This window comes from Nerophis ophidion, linkage group LG16, assembly GCF_033978795.1.
Source record: "Nerophis ophidion isolate RoL-2023_Sa linkage group LG16, RoL_Noph_v1.0, whole genome shotgun sequence".
Lineage (NCBI taxonomy): Eukaryota > Metazoa > Chordata > Actinopteri > Syngnathiformes > Syngnathidae > Nerophis > Nerophis ophidion.
This window is the reverse complement of record NC_084626.1, coordinates 12,765,257-12,790,294: the sequence shown is the minus strand read 5'-3', so window position 1 is coordinate 12,790,294 and position 25,038 is coordinate 12,765,257. Positions and strand designations below refer to the sequence as shown.

The 25,038-nt window shown below is 40.8% G+C and overlaps 2 protein-coding genes across 6 annotated transcripts in view; one reads left to right on the top strand and one right to left on the bottom strand.

The window, feature by feature from the left end:
- wnk2 (WNK lysine deficient protein kinase 2) overlaps positions 1 to 13,254 on the bottom strand; it is a 139,976-nt gene extending 126,722 nt beyond the window's left edge. For 2 of the 4 annotated variants that reach the window (XM_061874295.1, XM_061874298.1), the window contains exon 1: positions 12,102 to 13,253. In XM_061874295.1, coding sequence (XP_061730279.1) covers positions 12,102 to 12,743 — 642 coding nt within the window. In that variant the 5' untranslated portion in view covers positions 12,744 to 13,253. Of the gene's footprint in view, positions 1 to 12,101 lie in introns of all 4 variants that reach the window. The other 2 variants (XM_061874297.1, XM_061874296.1) reach the window with 2 other exon arrangements.
- An 11,491-nt stretch (positions 13,255 to 24,745) lies between these two features.
- ninj1 (ninjurin 1) overlaps positions 24,746 to 25,038 on the top strand; it is a 41,663-nt gene continuing 41,370 nt past the window's right edge. The window contains exon 1 of one of the 2 annotated variants that reach the window (XM_061874294.1): positions 24,746 to 24,921. In XM_061874294.1, coding sequence (XP_061730278.1) covers positions 24,865 to 24,921 — 57 coding nt within the window. In that variant the 5' untranslated portion in view covers positions 24,746 to 24,864. The remainder of the gene's footprint in view (positions 24,922 to 25,038) is intronic. The other variant, XM_061874293.1, reaches the window with a different exon arrangement.

The window sequence follows — 25,038 nt, the reverse complement described above, 5'->3', positions numbered from 1 at the left end:
GCTGTAGGTTTCTTTTTTTTTTTGCTTCTTGCAAGATGATTTACTAAGTAATTATGCCACATTTTACTGATGTCAATTAGCTAGATGTATTTGTAAAGTTGCGCAGCAAAATTTCCGTCGGTAGTTGGGACAGATTGTTGGCATTACCCAGCTACAATGTTTAGTTTGACCGCACGGACCACCATTGAAATAATTAAATATAATAATGTATAATATACTATATATCTACTTTGATGGCAAGCAAAGGCCAGCAGTAATATGACCGCCACATTTAGTTCAGCGTAATACCATGTTGCATCCAACCTGACGCACTGCATTCTCTTCTGTGTATGCACATCACCATCTTTCAGTGCAGAGTGCAAATTCTATGAGCCAACCCATGTTACGCAAAAACCACGTTATGCATAAATTATATAAATAAATGATGAATGGGTTGTACTTGTATAGCGCTTTTCCACCTTCAAGGTACTTAAAGCGCTTTGACACTACTACCACATTTCAATCAATCAATCAATCAATGTTTACTTATATAGCCCTAAATCACTAGTGTCTCAAAGGGCTGTACAAACCACAACACAAACCACTACGACATCCTCGGTAGGCCCACATAAGGGCAAGGAAAACTCACACCCGATGGGATATCGTAATTATCCATCCATTTCCTACCGCTTGTCCTTCTCAACAGTAAAATGTCGAGATCACCCTCAGGTTTACGGTATCTGTCGTTATAAAGTTAAAAAATATATATACATAAAAATTCTGATTGGCAACACTAAATTGGCCCTAGTGTGTGAATGTGAGTGTGTTGTGTTGGCCCTGTGATGAGGTGGCGACTTGTCCAGGGTGTACACCGCCTTCCGCCTGATTGTAGCTGAGATAGGCGCCAGCGCCCCCCGTGACCCCAAAAGGGAATAAGCGGTAGAAAATGGATGGATGATTCAATCTTTTATGCCCTTTTTGTGAAAAAAAACAACTGATTTTTTATAGCAAAACATTTTCACGTTGGATTATTTGATGTGAAGTAATAGAACCTTAAAAAGGTCAATAATTCATAACCATCGATTGATTTTGGTTCATTATCAGTTTTTTTTTTTTAAAATGCTACTAAAACTACTGGCGGTCATTCAAGTGTTAAAAATAAGTCATACTTTTTATTTTATTTTTTTAATTTTAACACATCTTTACAACTTTCAGATTTATCCCTCCATTAAATATTTTTAATTATTTTTAGTGTTGTTTTATGCTCAAGGAATACTTTATTTTAATTTGGTAAACACACAAACATTGCAATACCACCCCCCCCCCCCCCTGCACCCCCCACTCAAATAAAAACTTATCAAGGTGGAATATTTTATCTGATCTAATTAGAGCCTTGATTAACATCAATTTTGATTCATTATTGTATTTTTATTTTTTGGATTAGAAATTTTAAGATTAAACCCACCAGCTTTATGAGTCAAAATTGCAACTTTCTCTTGTTACATTTCACTGGTTGCTCTTGTAAGAACATTATCAATGGGGTATTTTTTTTTTTGTTGATAGTATTTTTAGAATGTAAAAAAAAAAAAAAATTGCTGCGGCCACAAATTGCCCCCAAACCGCACTTTGGACACCTCTGAGCTAAATTCTTATTGAGTTCAAATGTTCATCTTTTAAGGTTCAGGCATCTGGTCAGGATGCCACCGGAACGCCTCCCTAGGGAGGTGTTTAGGTCACGTCCAACCGGTAGGGGGCCACGGGGAAGACCCAGGACACGTTGGGAAGACTATGTCTCCCGGCTGGCTTGGGAACGCCTCGGGATCCCCCGGGAAGAGCTGGACGAAGTGGCTGGGGAGAGGGAAGTCTGGGCTTCCCTACTTAGGCTGCTGCCCCCGCGACCCGACCTCGGATAAGCAGATGGATGGATGGATGGATGTCCATCTTTTATCTGATTGGTTTAAAATGAATATTTAACCATAAATTACATTGACAAAACAGTAAATGACATTTTAGACGGTAAACATCTTGAAGGTTGATTAGTATTAAAAGCAATAATAGCATGACGCAGCATAACAAGTCATGAACTCACATTTACCCATTCACACACATTCACACACTGATGGAGGGAGCTGCCATGAAAGGCGCTAACCAGCACCCATCAGGAGCAAGGGTGAAGTGTCTTGCTCAGGACACAATGGACGTGACGAGGTTGGTACTAGGTGGGGATTGAACCAGGGACCCTCCGGTTGCGCACAGCCTCTCTTTCACTGCGCCACGCCGTCCAATATAGGCTACTACCATGTCAATACACGAAGTAGAAAATAATTACATGTAATGCATTATATTGTGCCAACCAAATACCACCCCATATGTGCCTGATGCACGTACAGTACCATAAACCGCAATTAGCCATGCTAATGTTAGAACCCATTTCCTCAGTGTATCAGCATATTGCAAAGGAAATAGGCACTGACACTACCCATATCCACATAGGTTTTATTTGTCGAAAATATGTTTCTTTTTCAGTTGGAATACACATCAACAGCCTAGATGTCGATGTGTCTTTGACTGAGCTAGAATGCGAAGTAAGCATTACACTAGTGTGATGGTACTTCGCTCCTAAGCATTTGTTGCAGGAACATACTAGTTTTGTTAGACAACACACTGTATTGGACAACATGGTTTACATACGAAATGTCCATTTTCATTTATTACAAGTAATGAGACAACGTAAATGCCTGATTTACGTATCAAGGAGGAAACTAGCAAGTTTGGCATCAAATGAAAAAATCTTCTCCGCCTTCAGTCGTCTCCAGCTTTCAAAGGCATCCCTGATACAATTCTTTGTTTTGTTCCTGGCTTTGTCATGAATTAGTTGAGAATCGTAATGACGCCTTTTAGATTTACTAAGGTCAGACATGGTTAGTAACTTAACCAGTGGCAGTAGCTTGACTAAGATGGCGGTGCATACTGTAACTGCCAACCTGGATGTGACACACTCACAGACTTTTTAATTGGTTAAATGGTAGAGGGAGGGCCATCAAAATGAAAACAATACCAAGATTTCGGGGCTGTAAATCTAATTTTGAAATGAGCATATCCCGGCTGAACTACCATTATCAGTTATAAAGGTATTCGAAAAGAACATGATTTATTAACGCCTTTTTACATATCAGGGCCATTTAATGATGACTTCACATGAAATTATTAGATACGGCACCTTAAAGATAAAAACGTGTGACCAATTAAACTGCTGTGTCGTTTGACTGTGGAGTGCCAGTCAGTATTAATCGCCATCATTGATCTAAATAGAAAAGGGATGTAACGATATGAACATTTTATATCACGATTATTGTCACTAAAATTATCACGGTTATCATTTTTATCATGGTATTGTTGCATGTGCTCAAAAATTACAAATACATACTTATATACAAGTTTAATTTCAAACATACTTAAAATACAATAAATTATTTTAAATACATTTGAAAAAATAAATACAATGATAAAGAGCCACACAATATACTTTCTTGGCAGAAGAAATATGTTATAGAATAATATTATTCTGGCTTGTAAAAAGTTTTTTTTTTTAATAATACAAAAAAAATGTGAAGTCACACGAATGTACTTCCTGTTGTCATATTGCTTCAATCGCTATGTCTAAGAGAGGACAGCCTGTAGGTTTAATGTGCACAATTGAATATCTTAGTTACTCCAACAGTATTATAGTATATACAAGTTTAGATTAAGGAATGTAGTTTTTTTAACGTCTCTTGTTTTCATATTAGCATTAAAGCTAGCTAGTTCTAGCTTGTTCGTCCAGTAAATGAGCAGTGTCACTTGTCCATGAGTTTATTAGTGTTATCAATCATGGTCTTAGAATCATTTGAATTTAAAATGGTAATACTCGAGCACGGTTTATCATTTTACTGTTTATCGTTACATCCCTACAACAAAACTAACAAAAAATAAACATTTTGAGCAGTGAATGTTCTTTTCCTCTTTTGTATTTGGCTGAATGACCAGAGTTTCAGTTTTCGTATTCCTTTCTGCACAGCTGTTTGTTATATTTGTTAACAACTCATTGTATTTGAAGGTCACATGTCGCAACGTTTTTAATCTAGCAGATAGCGGCATTCCCAAACACCATAAGTGTGCAGTGAGGCAGCGTCATTTACCACTCACCATCAATGTGCACTTTATGCCTGTAATAGTTCCTATGTGTACAACGGAATTTAAAATGGAAATAGAAACTGTGAGAGGCATAAAACAGTATTTAGAGAATCCAAAATAGGCAATTAAAGCTTTTAATAGGTATGTCCTTTACATCCATCCATCCATCCATTTCTATTGTTTGTCCCTCCCGGGTTTGCGGGGAGTGCTGGAGCCTATCCCAGCTGCACTCGGGCGGAAGGCGGGTTACACCCTGGACAAGTCGCCCACTCATTGCAGGGCCAACACAGATAGACAGACAACACTCATACATTTGACAATATGTGTTTTTCGCCACTGTCATAAGTTCTAATTGAACAATAATCTTTATTATTGTTTCTAATATTTTGTCAATTTATCTTAAAGGCGAAAAGTGTTGGATTGCATTTGCTGTACAAAATGTTTGTAATTCAAAGTTTGTTTTTTTTCACCACGTACCACCTTAGATATATTTCACTTTGCAAGCATGTATGTTACCTAGGTGTATTGAACCGTTTCGGTACGGGGGTTTCGGTTCGGTTCGGAGGTGTACCGAACGAGTACACATGCTAGCAGCGACCGGGCAAGGACAACATGTAAAAGCCAGACCTGGAAGACCCTCCTGCCACGTTAAGATCTCCCGTTTGGGAAAACTTTGGCTGCGCGATACAACAATGGAGGACGGAGGTTTGCCGATATTGTTCAGCAGCTGCTTCTGACAACACGTCAAACACGTGTTGCACCTTTCCTGCTCCCGGTTCCCAGACCGTAGTCGAGCAGCGCAGGGGAGACACTCCTCCAGGCTGATGTATTCTTGGGGCAACACCCTTCACTCTACCAGGCAGTGGGTCTCCACAGCTCCGGACTCCAGGGTAAATGAAAAGTCCGGCGGTTAGTTGCAAATCGTGGCTTTATTGAGGTCTTGCACACAGCCAATCAGACAAAACACCAGCCACTCCCGCACTGCGCTAAGCTCCCTCACCTCGCTCGCCCACACACTCACTGACGTCACATGCTGTCACATATAAAAGGGCTACACACACACATACGCTACTCTCATAACACATGCTAACCCATTTGAAGCGTCACCACCGCATTCAAGCAGCCTCTCCTCGGCGAGTCAGGCAGGGTTAAAGCAATAACAAATATTTTTACAGCAGCAAATTTAAGTCCATATTGCATTAAAAACTATATTTTGACCCACTTATATGGTGGAAGAACAATGAGCCCATATATCCTCTTACTGTCAAGTTAGCCAGGCTAATAAAAGTCTCAATCAATCAATCAATCAATCAAAATAGTACTTTATATGTAGAAAGGTTTTGTTAAAAAACCATTATGAGCCTTATATTATTTAGTTTTTATTTTAAACATGTTGACCACATTAGCCCTGGCAATGGACCATGTGTGTATATGTATGGTATGCCATTGTTTACAAATTTGGTGAAAAAATACCCCCAAAAAAATGTATTTTGTAGCTTTCTTACTGTACCGAAAATGAACGGAAACGTGACTTCTACACCGAGGTATGTACCGAACTGAAATATTTGTGTACCGTTACACCCCTAATGTTACCATCACAGTTAGCTTCCAATATATGGCTTGTATACATTTGTGTGTATACACAACCATTCACACTCACATTCGGATAATTTAGTTAGCCTGTAGCTGAGATAGGCTCCAGCACCCCCCACGACTCCAAAAGGGACAAGCGGTAGAAAATGGATGAATGCATGGATGTAGAATTGAACACTGACTTCCTGACTGTGACCATGTGCTAACCACTAATCAAATGCTCTACCTGCCTTAATATCTAAGTAAAGGATAACTTCATTGGACACCTGCGATGAGGTGGCGACTTGTCCAAGGTAAGCTTCAGCCCACTCGCGACCCCAAAAAGGACAAGCAGTAGGAAATGGATGGACTTTGGCTACTAAATTGGTATTGTAATTGTAATATTATATTACAAAGTATTCATTAGGAGCGCACAAAAAAATCAATTCCCTTAAAAAAATCACGATTTTATTTACCCAAATTCTTAACTGATTCATAATTTTCAAAACATTATTATGAAATTTTTTCATTTTTTATTTTTTAGAATCATTTTTAAAGACCCTTTTAGACCAGCTGTGTTCGTGCACAGCTGGGATAGGCATACATACATACATATATATACATACATACATACATATATACATACATATATATACATGTTTACATACATACATATATATACAGTACATACATACATATATACAGTACATATATATACAGTACATATATATACATACACGTACATATATGTATATACACATACATATATACACACATAAATACATATATACCTACATATATACACACATATAAATACATACATACATATATACAGTATATACACACACATATATATATATATATATATATATATATATATATATACATATATATATATATATATATATATATATATATATATATACATACATATATACATACATACAGTATATACATACATAAATATTTAGACACATGTATATACATGGGGCGGGGTAGCTCGGTTGGTAGAGCGGCCGTGTCAGCAACTTGAGGGTTGCAGGTTCGATTCCCGCTTCCGCCATTCTAGTCACTGCCGTTGTGTCCTTGGGCAAGACACTTTACCCACCTACTCCCAGTGCCACCCACACTGGTTTGAATGTAACTTAGATATTGGGTTTCACTGTGTAAAGCGTTTTGAGTCACTAGAGAAAAAGTGCTATATAAATATAATTCACTTCACTTCACATACATACATATATACAGTACATTGATATATAAACACATATATATGTATATATGGGGACGGCGTGGCGAAGTTGGTATAGTGGCTGTGACAGCAATCTGAGGGTTACTGGTTCAATCCCCACCTTCTACGTCCGTTGTGTCTTTGGGCAAGAAACTTCACCCCTGCTCCTGATGGGCCCGGGTGAGCGCCTTGCATGGCAGCCACCACAATCAGTGTGTGAATGTGTGTGTGAATGGGTGAATGTGGAAATACTGTCAAAGCGCTTTGGGCTCCTTAAAATGGGGTAGAAAAAAGCTATACAAGTACAACCCAATTTACCATATACACATACATTATATATATATATATATATACATATATACATACATTATATATATATATATATATATATATATATATATATATATATACATATATATATATATATATATATATATATATATATATATATATATATATATATATATACATATATATATATATATATATATATATATATATAGGGGCTTCACGGTGGCAGAGGGGTTAGTGCGTCTGCCTCACAATACGAAGTTCCTGCAGTCCTGGGTTCAAATCCAGGCTTGGGATCTTTCTGTGTGGAGTTTGCATGTTCTCCCCGTGAATGCGTGGGTTCCCTCCGGGTACTCCGGCTTCCTCCCACTTCCAAAGACATGCACCTGGGGATAGGTTGATTGGCAACACTAAATTGGCCCTAGTGTGTGAATGTGAGTGTGAATGTTGTCTGTCTATCTGTGTTGGCCCTGCGATGAGGTGGCGACTTGTCCAGGGTGTACCCTGCCTTCCGCCCGATTGTAGCTGAGATAGGCGCCAGCGCCCCCCGCGACCCCGAAAGGGAATAAGCGGTAGAAAATGGATGGATGGATGGATATATATATATATTATATATATATATATATATATATATATATATATATTAGTGCTCTACCACGGTATCGAGCACTATTCTCTGGATAATCCAATCAAGACATATATATATATGTATATATATGTATATATATATATATACACACACACACATATATATATATATATGTGTATATACATACCCATCCATCCTTTTTCTACCGCTTATTCCCTTTGGGGTCGCGAGGGGCGCTGGTGCCTATCTCAGCTCCAATCGGGCGGAAGGAGTTGTACACCCTGGACAAGTCGCTACCTCATCACAGGGCCAACAAAGATAGCCAGACAACATTCATACTAACATTAACACACTTGGCCCAATCTAGTGTTTCCAATCAACCTATCCCCAGGTACATGTCTTTGGAGGTGGGAGGAAGCTGGAGTACCCGGAGGGAACCCACGCAGTCACGGGGACGACATGTAAACTCCACACAGAAAGATCCCAAGCCCGGGATTGAACCCAGGACTACTCAGGACCTTCTTATTGTGAGGCAGACGCACAAACCCCTCCTCCACCATGCTGCCCGTGTGTGTGTGTATATATATATATATATATTCTTCCATCCATTTTCTACCGCTTATTCCCTCTGGGGTAGCGGGGGGTGCTGGTGCTTATCTCATCTACAATAGGGCGGAAGGCGGTTTGACAAGTTGGCACCTCATCGCAGATATATATATATATATATATATATATATATATATATATATATATATATATATATTCCTCGTGCACTAATTGACTGATAGAGCGTGTTGCTACGCACTCGCCTGACACAGCGGAGCGAGTCCGATGATGTCACGTCATTGATGGGAAAATGCATTTCCAGACAATATGATTTGCCTGAGCGGCTAGGAGACACAGAGTAACAAGCGGCAGAAAATGGATTTTAAAGGACAGATTTTAAAAAATAATATTTAAAATGTTTTACTTGGGACTTCCCGCGGGCCGTAGTTTGGGGACCTCTATACTAAATGATACATTGCAAGAATCGTTTTGAAATAGTGGAGCACTTTGAATAGAGAATCAATTGTACATTGAATCGTTACCCAGGAACCGGAATTGGATCCAATGGTTAGCCGCCAGGCTTCACGGTGGCAGAGTGGTTAGTGCGTCTGCCTCACAATACGAAGTTCCTGCAGTCCTGGGTTCAAATCCAGGCTCGGGATCTTTCTGTGTGGAGTTTGCATGTTCTCCCCGTGCATGCGTGGGTTCCCTCCGGGTACTCTGGCTTCCTCCCACTTCCAAAGACATGCATCTGGGGATAGGTTGATTGGCAACACTAAATTGGGCCTAGTGTGAGTGTGAATGTTGTCTGTCTATCTGTGTTGGCCCTGCGATAAGGTGGCGACTTGTCCAGGGTGTACCCCGCCTTCCGCCCGATTGTAGCTGAGATAGGCGGCCCCAAAAGGGAATAAGCGGTAGGTAATGGATGGATGGATGGATGGGTTAACCGCATAATTGCCGACCCCCCCCCGATTATCCCGAGAAACTTCCGGAGTTTGATGCCACTCCCAGAAATCACCCGGGGCCAACATTCTCCAATGTTCACTTAGTCGATTATATTGAGGGCGTGCCCTGATGGCAATGCCTTTACAGTCCTCTAAAACTTGTCGTCGCGCCCGCTTTTACACAATGCTTTCTGCGTGCCAGCTGGTCACATGTAGTATGCAGCCTCTGTTGAAAGACGAAAGTGCCTCCAAGGCATAGTTGGTCAACAGGCATACAGGTTACACTGGGAGTTGTGATATAAACAACTTTAACACTCTTACTAATATGCGCCACACTGTGAACCCACACCAAACAAGAATGACAAGCAAATTTCGGGAGAACATCCGCATTGTAACACAACATAAACAAATACCCAGAATCCCATGTATCCCTAACTCTTCAGGCTATATTATATACCCCCGCCGTTATGGCTGTTGAACAAGTATGCGTTGCAGTAGTCTAAGTGTGTTTGTGGAAGCCACATACGACTTGTGGCTGGGCTGGGCTTGATATTTGTACATGTTGTAGACGGCGGTATAAAGGCAGCGCCTTCATAGCACGCCGGTGTTGATGTTGAAGGGCGAATATCAGCAGACATTCGCGAGAATAGTTGCTCTGAAATTCAGGAGTCTCACGGAAAGTTTGGGAGGGTTGGCAAGTGTGATGTTGTCAAACGGCATTAATCTACAACTAGCGGGCCGCACTAAACTTAAATTTTCATAATAAGGTGCGGGTCGCGTGTCTGAGACCACTGGTTAAAGGCCTACTGTAATCCACTACTACCCAACAGGCAGTCTGATAGTTTATATATCAATGATGAAATATTAACATTGCAACACATGCCAATACGGCCTTTTTAGTTTACTAAATTGCAATTTTCAATTTACCGGGAGTTTCGTCTTGAAAACGTCATGTAATGATGACGTGTACGCAAGACGTCACAGGTTTATAGGAAGTATGAGCGCTGCGCACACACACAGCTAAATGTTGTCTGCTTTAACGGCATAATTACACAGTATTTTGGAGAACTGTGTTGCTGAATATTTTGCAATTTGTTCAATTAATATTGGAGAAGTCACAGTAGCAAGATGGAGTTGGGAAGCTTTAGCCTTTAGCCACACAAACACACGGTGATTCCTTGTTTAAAATTCCTGGAGGTGAAAATTTACTATGGATCAGCGCGCGGTCAAGCGAACATGAAACACGACGGAATGTCAACCAGCAGGTTTCGGTGAGAAAATTGTGCTTATAAAGTCGCTTCTTACTGGAGAAAAGCTGAGCTTGTGCCGTCAATGAAGCTGCCGTCGACTCCCCTGAGACACTGCGCGTCAAGACACCCATGGACGTACACCTCCGACTATCAGGTACTATTTAACTCACACTAACAACACAATAGAAAGATAAGGGATTTCCCAGAAGTATCCTAGTAAATGTGTCGGAATCCGTCCCAATGCAATCGCATTTTGGTTTTTTTTAACTTTTTTTTTTTTTTTTTTTTCTAGTCCGTCGCTATCAATATCCCCAAACACGAATCTTTCATCCTCGCTCAAATTAATGGGGAAATTGTCGTTTTCTCGGTCCAAATAGCATTTTTTGTTGGAGGCTTTGTCACGCCAAATTTCTTCCCCCTTACAAAAACCTTCCCCCCCATTTACTTCCGGGGTCATGATTAAATAAATAAATGATAAATGGGTTGTACTTGTATAGCGCTTTTCTACCTTTCAAGGTACTCAAAGCGCTTTGACACTACTTCCACATTTACCCATTCACACACACATTCACACACTAATGGAGGGAGCTGCCATGCAAGGCACTAACCAGCACCCATCAGGAGGAAGGGTGAAGTGTCTTGCTCAGGACACAACAGACATGACAAGGTTGGTACTAGGTGGGGATTGAACCAGGGACCCTTGGGTTGCGCACAGCCACTCTCCCACTGCGCCACGCCGTCCCATTAATACAGTCGTTTTGTTAACACTATATTATAAAAATATGACGCTATATTATAAAAATACAGATGTTTTGTTAACGCTATATCATAAAATAAATTAAAAAACAATTTACAAACACAAGCTATGGGATGACGCATTTACTTCCGGGGTCACGTTTCCTCTTATGTCATCCCATAGCTTGTGTTTGTAAATTGTTTTTTTAATTTTTTTAATAATACAGCGTTGACAAAACGTCTGTATTTTTATAATATAGCGTTAACAAAACATCTGTATTAATCATGACCCCGGAAGTAAATGGGGGGGGGGGGGGGGGGGTTGTAGGGAGAAGAAATTTGGCGTGACAGCTCCCATTATAAACAATGTGAATATGTGAGGAGCCCACATATCTGCAACTTCCGGTAGAGGCAGGGCTTTTGTCTTAGCACCGAAAGTTGCAAACTTTATCGTGGATGTTCTCTACTAAATCCTTTCAGCAAAATGGCAATATCGCGAAATGATCAAGTATGACACATAGAATGGACCTGCTATCCCCGTTTAAATAAGAAAATCTCATTTCAGTGGGCCTTTAATCCATAGCACAAAGCAAAAACAACTCTGTATGCAGTGTTATTTCATTTTAAATTTCAAAAGAGTTATGTGGATACCATTGTTTTCATTATTTTGTGAAACGGGTCAAAACGGCTCTTTGGGTGGTAAAGGTTGCCGACCCCTGCTGTTGTGTTTTAATGTACCATCAGTGTTTCTGGACACGTGACAGGAAGCTGGCGTGTGACGTGTAGAAACCCACCTGGAGTTCGCACCACGCCACTTCCACCCAGGTGTCGGTGTCCAGACCTTTGTAGACGGTCTTGAAGGAACCTCTCCCCAGCTCAATGTCAAACTTGAGGAAGCGGCCTCCGGGCGAGGTGGACACGGCTTTCATCCCGGGCTCCTCTTCGTTCTCATCGCTTCCGGCTTTGCCCGTGACGTCACAGGACACGCCCTCTTCCTTGACCAGGCTTAGGCAGGTGTCACCTTTCTCCTCCTCCTGGCCGGATCCCGCGCTGACGTCCGCCTCCGGCTCGGTCGCTGCCTTCTCCTGGCGGCGGCTCGCATGCAGAGCGCGGGTTCGAGTCCGGCCGACGATGGCGCGCAGGTCGATGTTGAGCACCGGGGTGCTGTGCGCGCACTCCGCCGCGTCCACCGCGTGCTCGTCGGAGTCCGACACCCACAGGCTCCGCCGAATGAACCGCTGGCGGAGCAGCCCGCGGTAGTCCGCGGAGGGATAGGCGCTGGGGTCGCTGGCCCCCCGCAGGACATTGTCGTCCGCCCCGTTCTCGTAGACGGCCCTGAAGGCATTGGCGTTGATGTCCGAGTCCAAGTCGGGGACTGAGCAAAACGACGATCCAAGGAGTGGCGGATCTTTGCTCGGGTCCTCCGCTGCATCCATCCCACCGCTCGTGTTAGTTGCTCGCCCCGGGAGGCGACATCGTGTGTGGGGGATGAGGAGCACTCCCTCCGTGGGGAGTGGGCTCGCCTACCTGCAGCGCTTCGCACGCAGTGACGCACTTCGGCAGCACCCAATGTTCGGCCTGGGGGGTGTTGAGGGTCCGCAGCATCTCCTCCAAAAAGTTCACCTTAGCCTGCACGCAATGCTGCATTCAAGCGGGCTGCGGTGAAAAAGCATGTCGCGTTACAAAAAAAAAAGGGGGGGGTTGGCACTATAATCCTACGTGCACACGCGCGTCACGGGAGCCCGCAAGTGCGCAGATATCATTCCCAACACATAAACAAAGAGCCGGCATCCGGGTGTTCAGTCTTCCCTCCTGCCTGCACTTCTCTTCTCGCGGCGGCATTCTGGAGAGCAGTGCGGGAGGAGGAGAGGAGAGAAGCCGATCAGGTGATGTCCACTGCGGCACACTTCCACGCACTTGCCCCGGACAGTCTGGGTGGTGTCTTTGCCGACATACGGGAGAGGTGCACGGATCGACACAAACATCGGTTACGTCGATACGAGTTAATTGTATCAGTCGTGAGTCGATACGAGTTCGACATTTTACCTCGTTGGTAATGAAAAGCTGGGAGCTTTTCATATTATTGCTTTATTGTGTACACACTTCGAGAACAAATTAGTGGACACTTTGAGGGGTTTTAATGAGGAATTTTGTTTACTTATTTAGAAATATCAGCTGAATTCTTCTGAAGAAATTGTATGTAATAAAGGGAAATAAATGCATTCCTGTTAATGCTGTTACGCAATGTCAACTTGTTCAGTTAAATACTGTTTAATTGTCACTTTACTGATGAACACATTTGTTTCCTGTTATATTCTAATCCTGTTTCCATATGAGTTGGGAAATTATGTTAGATGTAATATAAATGGAAAACAATGATTTGCAAATCCTTTTCAACCCATGTTCAATTGAATGCACTACAAAGACAAGATATTTGATGTTCAAACTCATAAACTTTATTTTTTATTTTTTGCAAATAATTAACTTAGAATTTCATGGCTGCAACACGTGCCAAAGTAGTTGGGAAAGGGCATGTTCACCGCTGTGTTACATCACCTTTTCTTTTAACAACACTCAATAAACGTTTGGGAACTGAGGAAACTAATTGTTGAAGCTTTGAAAGTGGAATTCTTTCCCATTCTTGTTTTATGTAGAGCTTCAGTCGTTCAACAGTCCGGGGTCTCCGCTGTCGTATTTTACGTTTCATAACGCGCCACACATTTTCAATGGGAGACAGGTCTGGACTGCAGGCGGGCCAGGAAAGTACCCGCACTCTTTTTTTACAAAGCCACGCTGTTGTAACACGTGTTGAATGTTACTTGCCATTGTCTTGCTGAAATAAGCAGGGGCGTCCATGAAAAAGACGGCGCTTAGATGGGAGCATATGCTTTTCCAAAACCTGTTTGTACCTTTCAGCATTAATGGTGCCTTCACAGATGTGTAAGTTACCCATGCCTTGGGCATTAATGCACCCCCATACCATCACAGATGCTGGCTTTTGAACTTTTCGTAAATAACAGTCTGGATGGTTCGCTTCCCCTTTGGTCCGGATGACATGATGTTGAATATTTCCACTTTACATCAGTCCGTCTTTGATGATCTCGGGCCCAACAACATCCAGAAACTGCTGCGTTTCTGGATGTTGTTGATAAATGGCTTTTGTTTTGCATAGTAGAGCTTTAACTTGCACTTACAGATGTAGCGACAAACTGTATTTAGTGACAGTGGTTTTCTTAAATGTTCCTGAGCCCATGTGGTGATATCCTTTAGAGATTGATGTCGGTTTTTGATACAGTGCCGTCTGAGGGGTCGTAGGTCACGGTCATTCAATGTTGGTGTCCGGCCATGCCGCTTGTGTGGAGTGATTTCTCCAGATTATCTGAACCTTTTGATGATATTATGGACCGTAGATGTTAAATTCCTAAATTTCTTGCAATCACACTTTGAGAAATGTTGTTCTTAAACTGTTTGACTATTTGCTCACGCAGTTGTGGACAAAGGGGTGTACCTCGCCCCATCCTTTCTTGTGAAAGACTGAGCATTTTTTTGGGAAGCTGTTTTTATACCCAATCATGGCACCCACCTGTTCCCAATTAGCCTGTACACCTGTGGGATGTTCCAAATAAATGTTTGATGAGCATTCCTCAACTTTATCAGTATTTATTGGCACCGTTCCCAAATTCTTTGTCACGTGTTGCTGGCATCAAATTCTAAAGTTAATGATTATTTGCAACAACAAAAAGTTTACCAGTTTGAACATCAAATATGTTATCTTTGTAGCATATTCGAATATGGGTTGAAAATAATTTGCAACTCATTGTATTCCGTTTATATTGAAATCTAACACATTTTCCCAACTCATATGGAAACGGGGTTTGTATTATTATTATTATTATATAACCTGTTCAGCCTTGTGGTTAGAGTGTCCGCCCTGATATCGGTAGGTCGTGAGTTCAAACTCCGGCCAAGTCATACCAAAGACTTTAATATGGGACCCATTACCTCCCTGCTTGGTACTCAGCATCAAGGGTTGGAATTGGGGGTTAAATCACCAAAAAGATTCCCGGGCGTGTCCACCGCTGCTGCTCACTGCTCTCCTCACCTCCCAATGGGTGGAACAAGTGGATGGGTCAAATGCAGAGGTTGATTTCACCACACCTAGTGTGGTGAAATTGGTACTTTTATCATTCGTACTTTAACTTTAACTTTTTAATATTCTGATTACTCCCAAAAACAACAAACTATAGGTATTTAGTCTATTTTTACCTGCATTGTCCTTTCCATCCTCACACTTTCCATAATTGTAACTGAGCCACTGTGTGGAACAATTTCCCTTGTGGATCATTAAAGTTTGTCTTATAGTCTAAGTCCTTAAGTCAAACATCTTAAAATTGCTCAAGGATCTTGAAAACATTCCAAGTAAAAAGTATCAGTGTTAGTACAGAATCGGTATTAAACTTTTGGGGCTATAAGCAGGTATTAATTTTTTGGGGCAGCGTGGCTCGGTTGGTAGCGAGGCCATGCCAGCATTTTGAGGCTTCCAGGTTCGATCCTAGCTTCAGCCGTTAATCACTGCCGTTATGTCCTTGGGCAAGACACCTAATGATAAAAGGTTTCACTATTTAAAGCGCTATATAAATATAATTCACTTCACTTACCTTGCGCATCACTCCCCCACCATTACAAAAATGTTCACCCCTTTTTTATCTGAAATGATTTTCATAATTTTTTTAATCAAATTAGAATTGAATAACATTCATGTTTTATACCAAAACATATTCATGGGAAACATCCATCCATCCATTTTCTACTGCTTGTTCCTTTTGGGGTTGTGGGGGGTGCTGGAGCATTCGGGCGGAAGACGGGGTACACCCCGTACAAGTCACTATCTCATCACAGGACCAACACAGATAGACAGACAACATTCACACTCACATTCACACACTAGGGACCATTTAGTGTTGCCAATCAACCTATCCCCAGGTGCATTTCTTTGGAAGTGGGAGGAATGTTGCGATCTGTGGCTCAGATCTTCACGTGTTTGTTTTTTCATTCTCTGTCTGACCCGTTTATTTCCTGTTTTTATCCATCACTATGGTTACACATCAGTCCACCTGCTAGTCTCGCCCCGCACACCTGCTAATAATTATCACCCTCCTATTTAAGCTCACCTTTTCTGTTCACTCATTCTCGGATCCTAATTTGCCCACGCGCATCAGTGACGACTCTCATCATTCGTATGTATTTTCTCGCTAGCTCTCACGCCAAGCCACTTTATTGTCTAGCTTTCATGCTAAATGTTTTGTTTACTCTTTTGTGTCCTCGTACCAAGTTTTAGTTTTCCTTGTTTTATCCTAGCTTTCACGCTAGCGTCTTTTGTTTACTTTTTCTCTTTACACCAGTATTTTTGTTCATAGACTTTTGTTATTAAATAAATACCTTATATCTTACCTTTGCTGTGTTCTGCTTCGACGCATCCACGGGAAAACTACACCGGCATTACCATGCCGAAGAAGAGTCTTCACAAGGAAGCCGGAGTACCCGGAGGGAACCCACGCAGTCACGGGGAGAACATGCAAACTCCACACAGAAAGATCCCGAGCCCGGGATTGAACCCCAGACTACTCAGGACCTTCGTATTGTGAAGCAGACGCACTAACCCCTCTGCCACCGTGAAGCCTGGAAAAGAACAAGTTTAAATATAATTAAAAACACATTTTGCATATCTTTCATCCATCTATTTTCTGCCGGTTGACCCTCTTGGGGCCGCAGGGGGTGCTGGAGCTATCCCAGCCAGCCCAGCACTAATTGGGGACAATGAATACAGTACTTATGGGGAGAGTTGTCAATATAGTATTTTAAATATTGGAGCAGGAAGAGTAAGAATATGTTTGCGGTAAAATGTACTATAAATTGTCGTGTCGTACATTAATTGACATTTTATTTGCGCCTCATCCCACTAAACGGGGGCTCCCACGCATTGCAGGGTCCTTCGTTCAGTGTGGCGTATATGGTGCAATCTCGATGTGATGTCATCATTTTGATGACATCACATCTTGTACATGCGGGTATGGCTATTTTGAAGAGTCGCGGCCCCCTCTTTCACATTTTGCACATACGGGCGCGGCCATTTAGAAGAACTTGGATGTCGAGCGGCGCTTCTGACGTGTTTAGTTTCACAATTGTACAAACCCCGTTTTCATATGAGTTGGGAAACTGTTAGATGTTGAAACACTCTGAATGTGTACAAACTCTTACAGTATCAATGTATCGCTTCGGGTTGCTATGAGACTGCTTTGAGGTTGTATTTTGGTACAGCGTAGCGTGGTTGGGAGAGTAGTCGTGCCAGCATCCTGAGGATTCCCGGTTCGATCCCCAATTTCCATCAACGACGTCACGGCCGTTGTGTCCTTGAGCAAGACACTTTACTCTTGTTCCTGATGTGTCGTGGTCAGTGTGTGAATGTGTGTTTGTATGGGTGAATGTGGAAATTGTGTCAAACCGCTTTGACTTTGAAGGTAGAAAAGTTATACAAGTATAACCCATTTACCATTTTTAGCAAGCACCTTCAGTTCGAGAATTTTATCATCAAATTGGGCTTTGTTCCGCAGCAAGTATTGTGATGAGACCGGAAAAAAAGCCACAGCAGACCTTTGTTACAGCCGGTACGTTTCCATGCACTAAATTAGTCCGATTTCTCTAAATAAACCTCCTCCATTGAAACATCTTAATCCGATCATGTTAGTTTTTTCAAAAATGGGACTAACACACCTGGATTAGGCGATTGGAAACCAGATCTCACAAGTGAGTGTGTGCGCTGCCAGAGAGGACCATTTGTATCACGCAGGTGCCACTCTAATCACGTGGGATACAACCCTGAACCAGATGCCATACAATAAAAACGTAGCAAGAATTGTCATGAAGAGGATACTTTGTATTTGTTTCACAAATTAAACGAACAGAACATTTTGAAGTGCATCGATGGTAGAAGAAAATAAACAGATTTTTTTAGGCAGGGAGCTAAGGAAGTGGAAAATTCCGGATTAATTCAGACCCCCAAACCAAATACGAATGAGATGAAAGGTGTATCAAGGCAAATAATAATGTGTGCACAAACCTCTTCAAGCTGCATTTCTGCACTCCAAACCGGTTACCTTTCCACACAACACAACTGGCAAGATAGTCCAGAACAAGAGCAATCTTCCTCTGGTTATCAGTGAGGGAACGAATTAGGGCTGTGAATGTTTGGATGTCCCACGATTCGATTCAATATCGATTCTTGGGGTCACGATTCGATAATATATCGATTTTTTCGATTCGATTCTCGATTTAAAAAAACAATATTTTCAGATTCAAAACTATTCTGTATTCTTTCAACACATAGGATTTCAGCAGGATCTACCCCAGTCTGCTGACATGCAGAGTAGTATATATATATATTTTTTTTAAAAAGCTAATTGTAAAGGACAATGTTTTATCAAGTGATTGCAATAATGTAAATTTGTTTGACTATTAAACAAACCAAAAATATGACTTATTTTATTTTTGTGAAAATATTGGACAGTGTGTTGTCAAGCTTATGAGATGCGATGAAAGTGTAAGCCACAGTGACACTATTGTTCTTTTTTTTTATTTTTAGAAATGTCTAATGATAATGTCAATGAGGGATTTTTAATCACTGCTATGCTGAAATTACAGCTTCACGGTGGCAGAGGGGTTAGTGCGTCTGCCTCACAATACGAAGGTCCTGCGGTCCTGGGTTCAAATCCAGGCTCGGGATCTTTCTGTGTGGAGTTTGCATGTTCTCCCCGTGAATGCGTGGGTTCCCTCCGGGTACTCCGGCTTCCTCCCACTTCCAAAGACATGCACCTGGGGATAGGTTGATTGGCAACACTAAATTGGCCCTAGTGTGTGAATGTGAGTGTGAATGTTGTCTGTCTGTGTTGGCCCTGCGATGAGGTGGCGACTTGTCCAGGGTGTACCCCGCCTTCCGCCCGATTGTAGCTGAGATAGGCGCCAGTGCCCACCGCGACCCCAAAAAGGGAATAAGCGGTAGAAAATGGATGGATGCATGGATGCTATGCTGAAATTATAATATTGATACGGTTGATAATCATTTTTGTTTCACTACTTTTGGTTTGTTCTGTGTCGTGTTTGTGTCTTCTCTATTGCTCTGTTTATTGCAGTTCTGAGTGTTGCTGGGTCAGGTTTGGTTTTGGAATTGGATTGCATTGTTATGGTATCACTGTGTAGTGGTTTGTTGGATTGATAAAAAAAAAATATATCGATTTTAAAAAAATGAGAATCGATTCTGAATCGTACGACGTATTTGATTCGATTCGTATTCGGATCGATTTTTTCCCACACCCTTAGAACGAATAGTCTTTTCTTTCAGATTTAAAAATCCTTCCATCAATCCAAATAGCCTTTTGAATGAACTTTGAGACATTCAAAAGTTTTGTTTCCATGTTTTTCGTCCAAATATTCCTTCGAAAAAACTATTCCGCCCCCTTTCTTTGCATCCGCCCCAAAACATTGTTGGTAGTGGCATCATGTCCATAGCGCAATTTAAAATCATTTCTTGATGCTGTCTGCTATTTAACACCAGCATAGCCATTAGAGAAAAAATGTGCCAACATTAGAGCAAAAATCACTTAAAACAAGTTGTAAGGTTCCCCAAATCCTGACGTCATAGGTCAAGAGTGTCAAACTCATTTTAGCTCAGGGGTCGCATAGAGGAAAATCTGTGCACAAACACGGGCCAGACTATCAAAATCATGGCATTAAAACTAAAAAATAAAGACAACTTGAGATTGTTTTGTTTGTCTAACTTTGGACAAAAAAAGAATAAATACATTCTGAAAATATTACATTAAAAATATAGAAAAAAACACCGGCAGCAGTAAAGTTTAGATTCATTATAAGAAAAAAGTGAATGAATGTTCATAACTGAATAAATTTACATATGCATATAAATGTTTTTCTTCTGTATTATTTTTTTAAAGAATTAAGTAACGTTTATGACAACCTTTTTCCAAAACACAATATAGAATGTGAGATATAACAGGATAATGCATACATTTACCATTTGTTTTCAAAACGGTTACAAAAAAGTGGGACCCATAAAAATGTACTGTGGGACCCCATTTTATGACTTGATGAGGTCCTTGGAACCCCATTTTGAAAATTCCTGGCACCAACACTGATGGAGTATTGGTATGGCTGTGGCCTGCGGGCCGGTTCTGATAGTAATCAAATATAATTCCGGGGGCCATAGACAATTCATTCACAGGCCGAATCTGGCCTACAGGCCATGACTTTAACACATAAGTCATGGGTCAACTGGTAAAGTAATTCAGTTATCCGCGCTGAAATGAAATAAGTGCCACCCAGTGTAAGGGAGACATATGGCGTATGACCAATAGTCACATTTGAGAGTGTACATGGAAACTTGGACTTCACACGTCAGACTTATTTGGAATGGAATGGAAACTGAGGTAGAAGGCACTACCAGGACACAAGTCGATGAATGATCACCTCACGCTAAGCTAGTGGTGACTGTAAGGTGAAGCCACTACTCCGAAACTCCCAGAGTGTTTATTTATGTTATATTGAAAATGTCTGACTGGATGTCTGACATTTTAGATTATATTTTTGTATACTTTGTGGATTGTAAATGCAATTGTACAAAACCCAACACCAGTGAAGTAGGCACGTTGTGTAAATCATAAATAATGATTTGCAAATAATTTTCAACTTATATTCAATTGAATACACCGCAAAGACAAGATATGTAATGTTTAAACTGAGAAACTGCCTGAGGGACCGAAGGTCGTGGGCATTCAGGGTTGGTTTTCGGCCTTACCGCTTGCATGCAGTGATTTCTTCCGATTCTCTGAACCTTTTGATGGTATTACGGACCGTAAATAGTGAAATCCCTCAATTCTTTGTAATACTGGTTGAGAAATGTTTTTCTTAAACTGTTTGACAATTTGCTCACACATTTGTTCACTGAGTGGTGACCCTCGCCCCATCCTTATTTGTGAAGGACTGATCATTTCATGGAAGCTGCTTTTATACCCAATCATGGCACCCACCTGTTCCCATTAACCTGTTCACCTGTGGGATGTTCCAAATAAGTGTTTAATAAGCATTCCTCAACTTTCTTAGTCGTTTTTGCCACATGTGCCAGCTTTTTTGAAATATATTGCAGACATCAAATTCCAAATGATCTAATATTTGCAAAAAACAACAAACTTTTCCAGTTGGAACGTCTAGTATCTTGTCTTTGAAGTCTATTCAATTGAATATAGGTTGAAAAGGATTTGTATCGGTTGGGGACATCTCTCCGCTGCTGACCCATTTCCGCTCGAGTTGGCCTCCTGCTGGCCCCACTATGGACTGGACTCTCACTTTTATGTTAGGGCCACAGTGGACTGGACTTTTACAATATTATGTCAGACCCACTCGATGTCCATTGCACCGGTTTCCCACATTTGCGGTCCTCTCCAAGGTTTCTCATAGTCATTCTCATCGACGGGGCGGTGATCCGTGGATGTCGTTGTGGCTTGTGCAGCCCTTTGAGACACTTGTGATTTTGGGTTGTATAAATAAACATTGATCGATTGATTGTATTCTGTTTTTGTTTTTTTTCCAATTTACATAACGTGTGTACTTCACTGGTTTTGGGTTTTGTATATGGTTTAACGGATGCAATGAAACACATATAAGCATATAAAGTCAACTTGTTTTTCCACTCCACTGGTACTTTGATGAAGCAAAATTATTGTTAGCCAAGCTCACTTTCTTTGTACACAACTTTATTGATAGTGAGATTTGAGGCTTTTCAGAAAATCTCCTGAGCTTGAGTTCAATAGCCACTCCTTACGTTGCCTCTGTAATCAACAAAGTCCAAACAACACCAATCCAGGTTCCAGGCAGCACATTGAAGATGAGATGAGCTGTTAGTGCTGATGGGAGGACCATATTTCGTGAAGCCACTTCCTCTCTTTCACTTTCTCCCTAACTCTCCCTCTGTCTCTCTCGGAAAAAACATGAGGTATAAAATGTAAATGTTAATCTCTCTCCTAGACCACAATCTTGACACTGAGGTATAGCAACAGCAACATCTGTAAAGTTTACACTTCAGTTGTTATTCTTGCCTGTCCATGTCACCATGGAGATGACTTACTCATTAGCTGGGTGCCTGTCACTCTTCATGCAACCTCTAAAGCCATTCATGTGTCAGTAAAAGTATTCATCCTATTCTCTGGTGCACACAATCAGCGCCAGCTGCTATTCTTTGGTATCTTTCAAGACAATGTGTGGGAATTTAAGGAGATTAAAAGCAAATATTCTGTGCAAAATGTGTAATGTCAGGTAAGATATGACATGTATTCATTCTGTCTTTTTTATTTTACATCTAAATCTGTAGCAATATTTGGCAGTATTTTCATGTGTCACATCCCTCAAGGCAGAGAAATGTTCAACAATTTTCCACCAAGGGCCAAAAAAGAAAAAACAAAAAAAGATATTTGATAGTTGACTTTTTTTTATTTTATTTTGTGAAAAAGTTAAAAAATAAATGTAAATCTTTGTGCTATTATAAATTACTATTGAATCAATATTTTAGCTTTTCCTCTTTAAATCGTGCCTTATTTTCTATATTTTACCGCAGACTTTTACCTTTATGTTGTGACAGTATAACATTGATGATGCACAAGTTAGTATGGATAAAAAATACGGTACATAGTGGCTGTGTTTAGGTTTTGATTCAAGGTGTTTCTTTCCAAAAAACATTGTTATTAAATGTAAACCTTCATTACCCTTTTAGTGCAGCCTTATGTTTTTGTTGTATTATTATTATTTATTTTTTAGCGTTATTCTTATTTTTATTTCTTTTAAGATAGCTTATCTGTTAAACATGTTCCAAATGTTGCATGATTTTGAGATTTCTCTGGAATGTAAAGTGCATTAAAAATACAATTTTTTATAAGGATCAATTATTATTATTACCATTTTTTGTTTTTTGTTTTTTCCAAATACTTTTATTGAATTTCGCAGACAATACGGCATAGTGAATCATGGCAACAACAAGTACAGGCATATGCACTTTATAAGATATGTGACATACTAATCTTCAATACCCTTAAAGTATACCCACTGTGAAGACTGTGTGGCATAACAATGGATTTGTTCCTCCGAGGATGCGTCGGGCAAAAACACAGCTTGAGGTAAGATATAAAGTATTTATTTAACGAATAAAAGGCTAAGGGACAATAACACTGGTGCTAACGGAAAGGTAAACAAATGGCGCTAGCATGGAGGCTAGGAATATGAACAGAAACACTATACTTGGCACGAAGGCACAAAAAAGGGAAAAACAAAACAACTAGCATGAAAGTTAGGAATAAAATAAAGCTTAGCGTGGAAGCTAGCAAGAACGAGCATTTATAAACTAGTCATCAGCAGTTGCGTGAAAGCAAACTAGAGTCCGACAATGAATGACGAAAAGGGGCGAGCTTAAATAAGGAAGGTGATGACGAGAAACAGGTGTGCGTAGAAAGCAAGGGGCATTTGAACTAATAAGTTACAATGGTGACAGGAAATAAGGAAGTCCAAAGAACATAATGTGATACAATAATGGAACAAAAACATGAATTTGGAATGATCCGGATATCGGATCACAACACCCACCCACTCAGTTCCCAAGGGAATTGTCCCCTAGTGCCCACAACAGATGTGAACATAGATTCAATATATATTAAATATATTAAAAAACAAATAAATGAATAGATAAGGTTAAATAAATACAAAACATATAAGATATATAATAAAAGATACAGTATAAGTAAATGAACACAAGGAATGGGGTTCGGGGGCGGGGAGTCGGTCGATGGGGGCCTCTATTATTTGTTTAATGGGACAAGGCACATTAATGAACATTAATATTTAAATGTGCCCCATTGTAGCCAGAGGTTAATTTCCATCTGCATGTAGTTTGGTGGTATAATAAAAATGATTAAAAATGATCAATAAAGCATATATCCGTTCTTGCCTTTAAAGGGTTGAAATCATATCTAATTTCATTATTTCAAAACGTCAGAGTGAAAAATTTAGGACTTCTTAAATGCTGAAAAAGTTATACTTTTCCTGAAAGATTAAAAAATATTTGATAGCGACAGTAGCGAGGTTGCAATACCGCGTGTAAACGCAAGATGGCAGCAAAGTGTTACTGTCATAACAGACCTTCTGTTCTTTTAAATAGAATACTAATTCATTAAAGTTATTTAAAAAAAAACTTGTTGGACGAGAAATATTTTGGTAGAATAAACTCAATCATCACAACTATTGTTCGTTCATCAGCTCCACCAGGCCCATGTTGTTGTTAGTGTTGGTGAAAGGGCGGGAGGTGGGCCCCCCCCCGCACCCCCGATGACGTCATGGCAGCTTTCAGTTCACTGGACCGTGCCCACTCGAGCCGCACGAACCCACTCGACGACCACCGAGACAGAAACACAATATTTCTCCTTTAACGAAAACTTCCTGGAATCAGCGATGGCGATGGACGGCTTAGAAATGAACGGAGATGCTGACCATAACGGAGACACGGAGGTAAGGAAGCACCGGCGTCTGCTACACGAGATACTGTGAGGTAGAACCCCTCTCTACTTTGCTGTTAAGCCGATATAGCCTTAAACCGCTGCAATCAACCCGGAAACGACACAAATT